General features: G+C 31.7%; 1 protein-coding gene across 1 annotated transcript; it reads left to right on the top strand.

Moving 5' to 3' along the window:
* The first annotated feature begins 2856 nt into the window (after positions 1 to 2856).
* On the top strand, positions 2857 to 7602 carry LOC18106933 (uncharacterized). The gene is made up of 8 exons (XM_006372827.3): positions 2857 to 3111; positions 3273 to 3455; positions 3630 to 3692; positions 3941 to 4007; positions 4158 to 4258; positions 4514 to 4558; positions 5129 to 5599; positions 7118 to 7602. The coding sequence occupies exons 2-8, from the start codon at positions 3303 to 3305 to the stop codon at positions 7286 to 7288; spliced, it is 1071 nt and encodes a 356-aa protein (XP_006372889.1). The 5' UTR covers positions 2857 to 3111; positions 3273 to 3302; the 3' UTR covers positions 7289 to 7602.
* Positions 7603 to 13770: the final 6168 nt, after the last annotated feature.

The following is a 13770-nucleotide window of genomic DNA, read 5'->3' as shown; positions in this document are numbered from 1 at the left end:
TTCACCGATTCTTTCCCATCCATAGACCCTTTATTGCCATGCCATTTTTTAATATATCTTGTCACCATTTTTTTAACCACTCCGAATACGTGATTGAATGATTTTATACTAAATATTCCTATAAATCTATTGTGGGAAGCATTATGTGAATTACTTAATTACATTGGAATTATTTTTTGAAAATCGGTAATTGATGAGATATGTTCGGAAGAATTTTGATGAGAAATTTTGAATAGATAGAATTTATTTACAATACACATGATCTAATCTTGATAAAATGATAAACATAAGTTTTATTTCGAATAGTAATGAGTTACACTTAAAAAAAAATGATTTATCAATGAGATTAAATTAAACTTTGACTAACAACAAAGCTCTTTCACTTACAATAATAAGAATTTTTTAGAACAATTACTAGAAGTTCTAGAAAAAAATCCAAAAAAAAAAGAAATTTAAAAAGAATATAAAATCACCTTAAAACTTAAATTTAAAGCAAAATCCAAAGATTATTTTTCTAATATCTCTTACAAAATTCAATGCGCACCTAGAAACCAACAAGTTCAAGTTACTGAATAATCATAACTCTGAGGGGTGTAGTTTAACTGATTAGATTCTAAGTTTGCTTCCTAGAGGTATCGAGTTTCACAAACCTCATGGCTACTGGAGACTTGCATGATCGTTAATTTCAGGACCCATAAAATTAGTCGAGGTGCGCGCAAGCTGACCCGAACATCCACATTAATAACAATAATAATAAAAAAACTGAATAACCATAAATCCAATATCACATCCAGTTCAATTTCTATTACCATTCTTACCCATCAAATACTGTTTAAAAATAACAGTTTGAGTACTAAAAAGAAGTTGTGAACTTTATTTAATTTCCATGAACTGATTCAATATCAACTAAAACAGTTCTTGATAAGTTTTCAAAGATAATGAAAATTTAAAAACTTTATATTTCAAAATTAAATGAATTTATTTCAATAATAAACTCACCTAAATTTCTCAAGAATCTCCAGCTAATTATGCCAACAAAAAAAATCCTCATTGCAAGAATCGAAATTAATTATTTTTCAAATTCTTGATTTTCTTATGATCAATATCACATTGACGTTCTCTTATATAACACACATTCTATTAATTTCCTCCAATAAATCAAATTAAAAACATTATTGCATGAGTCAAGAGTTGATTTTTTTTATATAAAATATACACGATAAATCTAACATATGAAATATCCATGAATAGCTTTATTTCGAAACTGATTTTGTATAATGAATGAAATTAGAAATATCGTCGACCTATATATATTTGCCACTCTCATGCATATAGTATTCATATTTATCAAGTCCTGTACAATTCCCATGATGCCTGCGGTGGTTGCTATGCATTATTTACATGATTATTCATTTAATAATGTTTTTTATTGCTTCATTAAAATAGCATATAATATTTTTTTTATGCCTTCAGTCGAAGCTTGTTTAGAAATATGATTATAAATATATTAAAATATTATATTTTTAATTTTTAAAAATTATTTTTAATATTAATATATTTGTCAGCTCTTTCCCTCACGCTTTCCTTCCTCGCTGTGCTGTGTCATCGCCAGCCCCCACGCTAGCAGCCTTTTCCTCAGCAGCTACTCCTCCGGCCAGCACAGCCACCCGGCACCGAGAATCAACCCCAGAACACCGAAATCAAACGGAACCCAGCACTCTGCCAGACAAATCAACCATTCCTTTTTTTTTTCTTTTAATCCTTTTAGTTTTAACTGTAGAGATATTCGAATACCCTTTATTCACATAGAAACTAAATTTTTATTAGAATTAATATCTATTTTAAACCACAATTATTAAATTTAGTACGGTCTAATGGGTTGATTTGATGACCACTAATGACAGGTTAATTCAAAATATGACTAATTAAAAGCTTAAACCAGTCTAAATTAAAAGAATAGAAGAATAAAAAACTTGTTAAAACAATAGCATGAGCCACCAATAGTCAAACTGTCATGGTGCAACTACCACCCACACGTGCCACACGTGTGGGGCAATTGACGGATACTCCATTCTACACGGTGACATGATTAGTCGACAACCGACCAACCCGCCGCTTTCCTCCCCCTTTTCACAAGGACTTCCTCCTCCAAAAGCTACAATTCCATCAATCTCCCTAGTCTTTCCTTTCCTATTACCAAATTGCCACCAAAACTATAGCACGAGCCAAACGGTACCTTGTTGTTGTGATGAGTACACTTGTTAAAAATAATTTAATACGTTGAGTCAATTTTTTATTTTATTTTCTTATAAATTAATGTGAACACAAAGTAATATTATCACATAAAATAATACTTAATATATATAATAAATAATTGATTTTTATTTAAATATTTATTTTTTATTTTTTTAAACAATCTAACAAGAAAAATATTACAATAAGTGTAATTGTATAATGTTTAACTTTTTAGATTTTTTTTTAAAAATAATATCATTTTAAATAATTCAAAATAATTCAGATTAACGTGAATTTTTTTAAAACAATCCATGAAATGGCATCTGCATTTTAAAAATGCCAAAATATATATATTTTTTAGATGCAAATGACCATCCACCACGTGTTAGCAGCTCCAGCAAACGGGCGACGAACCGTCTGTCACGGTCGTTTTTATTCTTATTTTTTGAGCGTCTCTCACGGTAGTTGGATTTAAAAAATACGAAAAGAAGAAACTTGATGGAACAATATTTTTTATTACATAAACACCCTTGTCTCTTTCCAATATTTACCAAAATGACACTATCAAGTGGCAAAATGTTAATATGACAAAACCTCAAGTACTTTATCGTAATTAAACGAAAATGTTACACTACTGCGGAGTCCTGAATCAGAAGCTTCTTTGTCTTCTCTATTGGGTTTTGGACTTCGGAATATATAAAGGATATCAAGCCTTCTCTTTTTGACTTTTGATGGAAACACACTGTGATTTCTTGATTTTCGGTGTTTTATTGATCTTTTTAGCCTTTACACGTTATAATATAAAAGGGTTTCTTTTGAAACAAGTTTTTCCATAGAGAATACTTAAAGAAATCATCATCCTTTTGTTCTTACAAGGTAAAGTATTTTTTGTCTTTACTTTGTTAGCTTTTCTGGGTCATTTTAGAATTTTGACCTTTTGGGTTTCTTTTTGGTTTTTAGGTGAATTTGATGGTTAATGATATGGTTTTGATGAGGTCTTTGTGGTGGGTAATGTCAAAGTTTTGATCTTTTTGCAGGCTGTGTTGTGTTTTAGAGGATTTTTCTGGATGAATTATAAAGGAAAGATGCGTGCTCCATCTTTGCTTGCACAGTGTTTACCTGGTTTGGCGCCTCAAGATAGAGGAAGCCATAGTATGTCAGCTGTTTCAGAGAGAGATGTGAATCTTCCTACACCAGCTGTGGAGATTCTCCCTTCAAAGGTATATATTGTTCTTCTCTTGATTGTTTTGTTGCAATTGTGTTTGGCTTGAATCTATTGGTAAAAAAATATATGAAATTTATGACTTTGACATAAGAGTTTTTTGACATTGGTGGCGGAGGGGGAAGAGCTAAAGTTGACTTCAAAATTGAATCATGTGTTTTTAATTGTGTAGATGGTCCATCCTTACAAGTATTCTGGGGAGAACGTAGAATTTCAAGGCCTTAATGTGTTCAAGGTATGCATAATCCTTGTTTGATGGTTATGTGAAAAATGGTTGTCTCTTATGCCAAAGATTCGAAAAAAATTAATGGGATTTTAGTTCTTTCAAGGAGAACTGGCTTGTGTAGTTATTGTCAGGAAATCTTTTGTGTGAGTTCTGGAAGTTACACTTGAACATTTCAAAACCTACTTGCTCTATGTATAGTTGTTTATTTAATGATCAGAGTTGTGAGTTGTGTTTTATTCCATTTCAAACTCTTTCAGGGCAGAGTTAATGTTGCTGATATTATTGGGTTCACTGGTTCTGAGATGATATCCTCAAAAACTGATGGTTAGTAACACTTCCAGCTTGCATTAAAAAGTGAAAGTTTTAGTTCAATTTACATGTTGCTAGATATATAAATACTGGTGCACAAGGATGCAGAATATATGTAATTGATTGATTTGAATTTAAAGCTGAGAACCAATGCGTTTTTTGCAGGGTATCTGAAATCTTGGGACAGCTCTATTGATCTTGTTAATGTTCTCAAGCATGAGATACGTGATGGCCAACTTAGCTTTAGAGGCAAGAGGGTACTTGAGGTAATTAAGTCAAGGAAACGTTTTACTACTTATAATCATGCTTTAAGTTCATGAGTTGAAGTCTTCCCTTTTGCATTAACAGTCTGGAAGAAAAACAGCCTAATGATTTACAAGAAACTTCAGTAGTCTCCTATCCTGAAAGTCTTGGTTGTGATGGCTCCTTGGTCTTTGCTACCATGATAACTCTACTTTTTGTTTGAAGTAATTTAGCAACATGACCTGACTCTTGATCTCTCCACTTGGTGATTGTTACAGCTTGGTTGTAGCTATGGTATTCCAGGGATTTTTGCTTGCCTGAAGGTAAATTCCATTGACTGATTAAATGTTCCCTTCAATAGAGGTGATTTGTATGTTACTAAAACATGTGTAGACGTGATTTGTCTTCCAGGCATTTTTTTCCCACTAACTTTTATTGCCTTCTTATTTTTAGATTATGGAATGCATTTGTCTTTTACCCAAAGTACAATTTGTGCTAATTTTACAAGTACTCTTGAATATGAAGTGCTATAATGTGTAAACCAATTAATTCCAAAGTTCATGCAAGATGGTCTAAAGCCATATGGTCATCCTGATTTAATATCATAAGGATATTTAACTTGGTTTAGGTTCTGCTTTTTGTAATTAAAGACCCTTATGCGATATAGGTCATTGGCAACAAAAACTTGGGATTTTTTACTCGATTTTCCATTATGAGTAGGTCAAGATTTTTTCAGAAGCATATATGATCTGATTTCAAATAGCAGCCGTATCATTATTAGTAGTTAATTAATTGGAACATACATACTCTTTCTTAAGATAGGTGTAAGAGCGTAGACTTTTGAGGATCTCTGTTGATATTGTACCAATTGAAGCTGACAAGAAATTTTACAGGGTGCTTCTACAGTGCACTTCCAAGATCAGAATGCTGAAACAATAAGGTGCACAACCATACCAAATGTCCTTGCTAACCTTGAGCAAGCTCGGGACAGGCAGAGCCGACAGCCAGAGAGCCCCCTGACTCCATCAAGACAAATGCTGGCACCATCAGTGCACTTTTATGCTGGGGAATGGGAGGAACTCCCCACAGTTTTATCTGTTGTGAGGAGCGATACATTTGAAGTGACAACAGGGATGAGCCTGAGCTTTTCTGAGGAGGATTTCATGGATGGATGTAGTAGCCAAGATGGTAGCATCATTGGTCAGGAGACTTCTTCAAGACGATCAAGGAAGCTTTCAGGGAGCCGGGCATGGGAAAGGGCTAGTGAGACTGGTCATGGAGAAGGGGGTTATGATGTTATTCTGATGACAGATATCCCACACTCTGTGTCTTCTTTGAAGAAGCTATATGCTCTCATCAAAAAGGTTAGTTTATTGGTTTCTCTTCGTTCGATTCATTGCTTTGTTTTATGAAAGAAAATATTGTATTAATTTAATTCGTAACTAAGGTGACTGGGATATATATGGTAGATATATGGTAAGTTTGTATCAGTGAGCATGATAAAATAGAGGATAACATCTTTATTAGATAATATGCCTATGGGAATTGAAAGATGACGTCATCCTCATTTTGGAAAAAATTATCTTGAATCTATGGAATAAAAAGGTAGTTGAATGAAGTACTGTACTAGTTTGTTTTAGTTGTCATGACCGTGACAACCTTAGCAGTGAAACAATAAACAGATTACTTATTATGTTTGCTATCTCATTATGCCAGAGTATCTTGCACCTAGGGCTGCAAATGAGCCAAGCTGAGCTGAGCTTTGATGTGTTTGAGCTTGGCTCATCTAATTTTAATAAGGCTCAAGATCAGCTCATGTTCATGATGGGTCTGAAGGATGAGACTCTAGCTCAGCTCATTTAAAATTTGTTAGGCTCCATTAGGCTCATTGAAGTTGCTTAATAAGCCTATAAACAAGCTAGGCTTAAACTTTGGCATACTTATGAAAATCTTACATAATTGCACTATCACAAAATGTCTTATAAACATAATTTATTTTATTGATTTAAAAAAAAATATATTTACAGTTTTTAACACCTTCATATAACACACACATAACTGCTAAATTTTTTATTAACTTTTATTTCATAAAAAGAATATTCTTTATTACATATTAAATTAGTTTTTATTATGAAATCTTATGCAAGTTGTTCATGATTTCAAATTTTAACAAGCTTATAAATGCGCTATTTCTAGGCTTTGAAACAGACTTGCTTAGAAGGTTAATGCCCGAGCTAATTGAGTCAGCTCATGAGCCTTAATGAGCAAGCTTAGATAAAAGAGTTGAGCTTTAGCTTAACTAAGCTAAAGCTCAACTCTGTCATATAGCAAGCTTTGAAAATAGGCTTGCATAAGCTCATTATGTCTTAACAAATGAGTTCGAGCCGAGCCCTTAGTGAGGTGAGCTTTGAGCGACTCTAATGGCTTGGCTCATTTGCAGCACTACTTGCACATGAATGCAGGATGGGAAAATCAGATTTTCTGTGTTGCTGAGCTAATTCGATACTTGAATGTTATTTTATGCCCCATTCTTGTATGTAGAAACTAATCTTTCATATAATTTCTAGCCATATGAACTTGTGAATTTGATTCTCCATTTGTATTGAGCATATGCTAGGTGATTGGTGTTATTGATAAGAAGTTTGCTTGCTAGACGGTTCCATTTGTAAATATGGCATAACCAATTTGATCTTAAGAGCCACACAAATGATACCTTTGTCAGTACCTGATTAAACTAAATTTATATGCACGTTCCATGTTGAAAGAGGATAAAGTATCAAGTCCCATTCTGTAATATTTGAACTCAAAAAAGTGAGTGGCTAATGGTGTTAGCGTTTATTATTATTATATATCCATTTTTAACCCCTGTTTTGCATGACCAGTGTTTGAGGCCTCCATATGGCGTATTATACCTGGCAACAAAGAGAAATTATGTTGGTTTCAGTAATGGAGCACGACAGCTAAGAAGCCTGGTGGACGAGGAAGGCGTTTTCGGTGCGCATTTAGTTAAGGAGATGACTGATAGAGATGTCTGGAAGTTCTTTATCAAGTGAAACATAAAGTTCAGAACTCAACAAAAGTATCTGCTAACTGATCACATATTTTCAGATTATATTTCTTCTAATATCCTATTTGTATATCTCAGATCACAATTGTCATCAATTTTTTCTTTCATGAAAACGGAATCAGTGTTTAAAAGTTTTGCTAGTGTGCAATTCCTTGCTTGTGCCTTCTGTAACCCCTCCTCTTCCTCCTTGTCTTTCCCTTTTGCTTAATTTTTTTCACATTTTGCTTGTATAAAAAAAATATTCAGCAAATCTAAGATTCAAATTAATGATGTTATATAATGCTATTAATTTTTGTATAACATTCTTGGCGCGTTCATTTCTATTTACAGAAATGGTTAAACGTGTTGTAAATGGTAAATGTAATTCCATGCATCCATAGGCGTGAGTTCCAAGAATTGAACTACAATGCGCAGTGGCAGGAATCTTCCCGTCAAAGCTCTTAATGTTTGAACTCTGAATCAGTCTTCTCGTACGGTAGTCAATGAGAATTTCTGAACACCAATGATAAAAAAACGAATTTTGGTTATTTTTCCTGAGGGTTGCTGCTTGGTCGAAGATGCCAGTCTAGGTCCCATGAAACACTGCCATTGACTTCCCTAGGATGGCATGTCCCCCCGCAATAACCCTCTTGAATACCTCGTGAAGGTTGCTCAAACATGGAAAGTTACACGAGCTCCAATTCGGGAGCTTTAAATCGCAGCTGATTCTGGAATAGTATCAAATATTCCTTACAAATAGTATCAAATACTTGGAACACAGACCAAAAAGAATGTAAGCAAAAAAACACATGTTGGACAGTTGGAGAACAAGCACTCCTCCATGTTGCAATATGCCTGTAATGTAGGAAAATCTCTTTCAATGAAGTATATAGTTGCCCTCGATGCTCCTGTTTGCATGCTTCCACAGAGAGTCGCATCGTTGTGCTGGTAAAGAAGGATGTGACTTCACAGAAATCACCTCCTTATATATCAGTTTCTGCTTCGATTTTCAGATAATCTTCTCCACACCATATCCCCACAAGGCATGAACAAGGTTAAGGAAGCCATAACATATAGGAGAGGAATGCCAACCACAATCCCCAGATGCGAAATTGACCAGTGTCTAAAAAAGAAATGTGTTTTAAGTCAAGTGGAAATTACAACGAAAATTCAAGTTATACGATTATAATTAAAAAAAAAATCATAATCATTAGGATTAATATTATTTTATAGAAAAATTATGAGGCATACAATGAGTATCATATACTTTAACGCGCAGTAATATTTCAATAAACAATATTTTAGTGCTGGCTGCCACCTTCCCATTTTTTCATTTAACCTAAAATGAAGACGTTTAAATGACATAATCAGAGCAAAGCTTTTCCCTTAGGAACATCCAAGTAGACTGACTGTTCGAAGTTGGGAAATATTCAATCAAGACAAAGACACTGATGAAAAACAAGTAGCTAAGAGCAGGGGACACACAACATGTACATTGCTTGAAGTACAGCCTTTATTATTGAAGATAAAAGATAAATAGCATTTTTTTTTAAAATTCTAAATGTTCGGGGAGGCTCAAATGGCTAGGAGCGGGTCTTTCTCCCCTCCATGCACTCTTCTTCCCCGTGCACAAAAAACCTTACGCATTTGCTGCTTAATTCATCCTTGCACAAACAAGTTTCTCTTGTGCACATTCAATGCATGCATGCTTACATGACATCAGAGAGGAGAGGAGAGGACAGAGAATTGGAGAAAGAAAAAGAAGAAATGAAATAACAGATACCGAGAATACACACTGAGACCTTTTAACATTGTCAGTATCATTGAAAGTATTTCAATGAGACGACAACAACCACGTCTTGAAAGATCAATGTACGTTGCATAAGTGGGCTAGACGTGTTGTCTAAAGGTGGCGGGGCATGCCAGAGGGGAATAAAAAGAGCAAGGCCTTTTCTTGCTGTTTTGATCAGGCCCCAAACAACTAGATTTTCTCCCCACCTCTCTCTCTCACACTTTTCTCACTTTTCTCCCACCATACAGGCCATCCATTACACATACAATGGATATTTTTTTGTGTTTCAAAGAGTCAGAAGCCACGCACTGTCCACTACACAAGCTTTATTATATTTTACTGACCAATTCTCTATAAATACATACTTTTATATAGGGATGACATCATATTTCCAGCCAAATATCATAATGCAAACATGCACAACATTCTATGCAAAACAAACGCCTCATTTTCTTATAAATGGTTATTTCCTGTTAATGTATCATTGACATTTACTAACCTCTCCACTAATCACAATGCCAAATATAATCAATAATATATTTGGCATTTTTATGTATGATAGCATAATCTGAAACCAAATTTTATTATCAATTTTTATGATTTTAGTTCCAAACTCATCTCTTGCTTCGACAAAAACATTCAAATAAAAAAAACACCATAGAGCTCTTTATAATCATACTACAAGAAGATGAGAGCATTGATGCCTATGTTTAAAAGTTCAATAAATAAGTGCTCAACGTGGAAAGACCCATTAGCCCATTACCGTAGAAATCTTGATTAATGGAGTTTATAACTATTCATTATAAGAAAAGTTATATACTCTTCCTAATAAAAATCTCTTTAATGCTAAACAATTGTTTGAAAATTATTTTATGGTGGAAGAAGCCAAGATGACTAGACAAGGAAATCCTCATTTCCACTCATAAGTAAAGTTTCTTTAACACTATCAGTCAGTAACAGAAGCATTTAAAAGGAGCACCAAGAGGCATATTTGTGATCGACTAACATTCTTTGAGCTCATAACTCTCCTTTTGACCATAAAAAAATGACGCGAACATAAGGAACCCTTATAATTAAGTTCTATTTTTTTCACTATGATCATAAGTATGACACTAAGAAATGCCACACCCTGCAAAGAGAGATAGAAAGACAGATTACCAAAGGTTACCTCTAGCAGTTTATAAAAAAAACAAAACCAGAGCAAGAAAAGAAAGAAGTATGCACACTTGATGAGTTACTTGATATCAAATAATCTTCATATTATCTCCAAGAATTGTATCTCCATTATTTGAACTTTTCAATAAAAAATAGTAATTTTTCTCTATATCACTAATGTCTCCTATAAAAATCTCCTATAAAATCTCCATATCTCCAAACATATCTCTAGCTCTCCAAGTGTGTCTCTATGAAAAATCTCCATGACAAGGTCTCTATATCTCCATTGAACCTTGATACGTGTCTCATCTCCAATGTCTCCAAAAAGATTAGGAATTATTCTTCAAGTCTACGTGATTGTTTGTCTCTAAAAGGATTAATGATCATTCTTCAATCTTTGTGATTACTTTTATCTAGATCTCTATGACCACTTATTTTTAAAAGAATCATGGATCCTTCTCCAGTTTTTGAGATTATTTATGAAACACTTTCTTGCATCCTAAATATTGACAAAAATTATGAGAAGTACTATTGGGCATGTTCACAGCACATAAATAGGTAATATTTGTACAAAATAAGTATTTTTTTATGTCGTTTTTTGTAGTTAAGTCTATTTAAAAGGGAAAATAATTGAAAAAAAATAATATTTTTTTAAAATAATATTATGGGATCATCTAGTATATCCTAAGTCTTATTTTCTTACAATTTTAAGAGTTTATTTTTCACACTGGCTTAGTGAATTTATATGAATTTAATAATTATTTTTGGATAGTAGCCTTTAAATTTGAACCCAAAAAATAAAAATAAAAAACATATTTTTAAACCCGAGGCAAACACCTTAGGATTAGTAATGAAAAATACTGCTACTACTTGTTTGGATGTCTCTGTCCTAGAGAAAATATCCACATCCTAAGTTGATTATAAAGTCACATCAAGTCTTAGTAGAATCTTAATGCTATAGTTACTTAAATCTTTGTTTGTTTTTGTGTTTCTAAAAAAAATTTAATTTTTTTTTATTTTTTTCTTTACTTTAAATTAATAATTTTTTAATATTTTTAGATTATTTTAATGTGCTGAAATTAAAAAAATAATTTAAAAAAAATAAAAAAAATATTATTTTGATACATTTCTAAATGAAAAATATTTTGAAAAACAACCGCAACCACAATCCCAAATAAACATTAATCACCAAGAGAGAGAACAAGTAAATTAACTTCTCATAAGTAATCAAAGCATGAGATCTTATTAAGATATTCTCTTGCCTTTGCAATCCACTGGAGATGTCTTTAAGATGGAAACAATATAATATTTTTGTTATGTTCCCCTAATGCATGGAAGGTTCCGATTAATTAAGTAAGTAATATATGTACTTTAACATTGAATGACATAACGTAATCATGTTTTTGCTTTAATTAGAATCGTGTCTTAATTGGTAATGATACATCCACCGACTAAATTAGTTGCTTTAGTAATCTAAGACATAGATGGTTGGCTTTCCCCAAATATTTGGTAAAATATCAACTAAGTTATCCGACTAAAATTAAGTATTATTTTCCCCGTATCTATTAGCACAGTAGATTGTCATAGTATTTCACAATATTTTTCTTTTGTATTTTTCCTTGGTTATTGATTTTATTTTAAAATTTTGTTATTATATGATGTGTGAACGGAGATTTAGAGTTCATAATTTATTTTAATTAACTATTTATATGGTTATCGCGGTATCATAAAAATATCACAGGTATAGTTTATTTTTTAAAATTTTTATTTAAATAAAAATGATTTAAAAAAAAAACTAGGTTATTAAATTTTGTGGAGTGAATGACCCAGTGTGCGAGTTTGGTAAGGTAACCCTGGTTGTCCCGGTTCACGGGTTTAGCCGGGTACCTTTTTTAAATTGAACTCGATTATGTGATTGTTTATTTTTTTTATCATTTAGTTAAAAAAATATTTTTGAGAAAAAAACATGTTCTAAATTTTAGAAAGTCCATGGGCCTATTGACAGGTTTGACGAGTTTAACTTTCCTTTTTTTTTAAAATTTATTTTTTTTCAATTTTATCATTCAATAGTGGGTTAATTGAGAATTGAGTTTCATAATTTTTTTTCGTTTTGCTTTCTATGAGATTATCATAATTTTTTTAAAAAAGTCTTGGTATTGGTTTGATGCTCGATTTTGCGATCGTTTATTTTTGTTATCATATAGTTAAATGAAAAATAATTTGGAAAAAACAAGTTATTAATCCTAATGGAGTTCATTATCCAATTGCGGGTTTGATATGTTGACTTGGGTTAAACAGATTTACCCATCAAACTTAATATGTTTTTTTGTTTTTGTTTTTGGTCCTTTAATTTTTCAATTTTTTTTATTTCATTCTTTTTCAATATTGGATTGGTTAGGAAATGAAATTTATGGTTTATTTTTTTCTATTTTTTGTAGGGTTATCATGATCTTAATACGTCTTTTTTAGAGTTGGTGCTCGATTTTGCAAACATATAATTTTTATCATAAAATGAAATAAAAGTAATTTACAAAAACAATAAAATTATTAAACCCATTGAAGTTGATCCAGGTTGCAGGATAACTGAGGTCGATCCAATCTATCATTGTCTCAATATAAAAAAATTATTGTCTTAAAGTTTTTTTAAAAGCTGTATCATGTTTTTATCGGTCATTCAAGTTGTATTTGGACATATTAAATTGAATGATTTACTTTGGATTAGCTCCCACATGGTTTAATTTGAAACTCGATCTAGATAAAGAGTCGGGTTAATAGGTTTTAAGATCAAACCGCTTGATTAGATTTAATAATACTATCAATTTTTTTTTTAATAAAATTACAAACATACCAAAGATACTAATATTTTCGTATCTTAATTTTAAAACCATTTTTGTCCATATTATTGATTATATCAAGAATTTCTTTTTATATATGCGTGTGTTGTTATTTTTTTATTTTTTATTTTTTGAACTTAAGAATAAATATAATAAAAAAACTTAAGGTTAATAAATTATGAATCGCTTAACATATATAAAAAATATATGTTAAAATATTATAATTAGTATATATCTTGTTGTCATTAATAATCCTTATATCTTAAAAATACATTAATAGTATTTAACCAAATACTATTTAGTTGTTTCAAATATATGTAAACATAACACAATTATTATTTTTTTATTTGTAGAACAAGATAGTTTTTTTTTTATATATAAAATCAAGAATATATAAATAAAAGGAAACAGGAAAAAAAAGAAACAGGGTTTTAGCTACTTAGATTAGATTGTAGCCAAAGCCAAAGACTAAGAACATGAAAATAAAAGAAAAACTCAATCCTACTACTAGAACATCAACTACAAAATCCAACTAGAATCAAAACCAAGACGAGATGGATTCATGGTTTTTATATAGATCAGTACCTATATATTAAAATAAAACATTCAGATTTCTGATCTATCCTGCAAAAAAAAAAAAAAAAAAAAGAACAAATGCCATATGTCATCCTCCCTAATAAGTTGCTTTTCCTCGAACACCAAATTGTT

Source organism: Populus trichocarpa, chromosome 17 (genome assembly GCF_000002775.5).
Source record: "Populus trichocarpa isolate Nisqually-1 chromosome 17, P.trichocarpa_v4.1, whole genome shotgun sequence".
Taxonomy (NCBI): Eukaryota; Viridiplantae; Streptophyta; class Magnoliopsida; order Malpighiales; family Salicaceae; genus Populus; species Populus trichocarpa.
The sequence above is the reverse complement of the archived record's forward strand: the minus strand, read 5'-3'. Positions and strand labels throughout refer to the sequence as shown.

Bases quoted from the DNA above. Each gene is read 5' to 3' on its own strand.
- LOC18106933 (XM_006372827.3), top strand. From the start codon at position 3,303: ATGAATTATAAAGGAAAGATGCGTGCTCCATCTTTGCTTGCACAGTGT. The intron at 3,456-3,629 runs GTATATATTGTT...TTAATTGTGTAG, and splicing joins TGGAGATTCTCCCTTCAAAG to ATGGTCCATCCTTACAAGTA. The intron at 4,259-4,513 runs GTAATTAAGTCA...TGATTGTTACAG, and splicing joins GAGGCAAGAGGGTACTTGAG to CTTGGTTGTAGCTATGGTAT.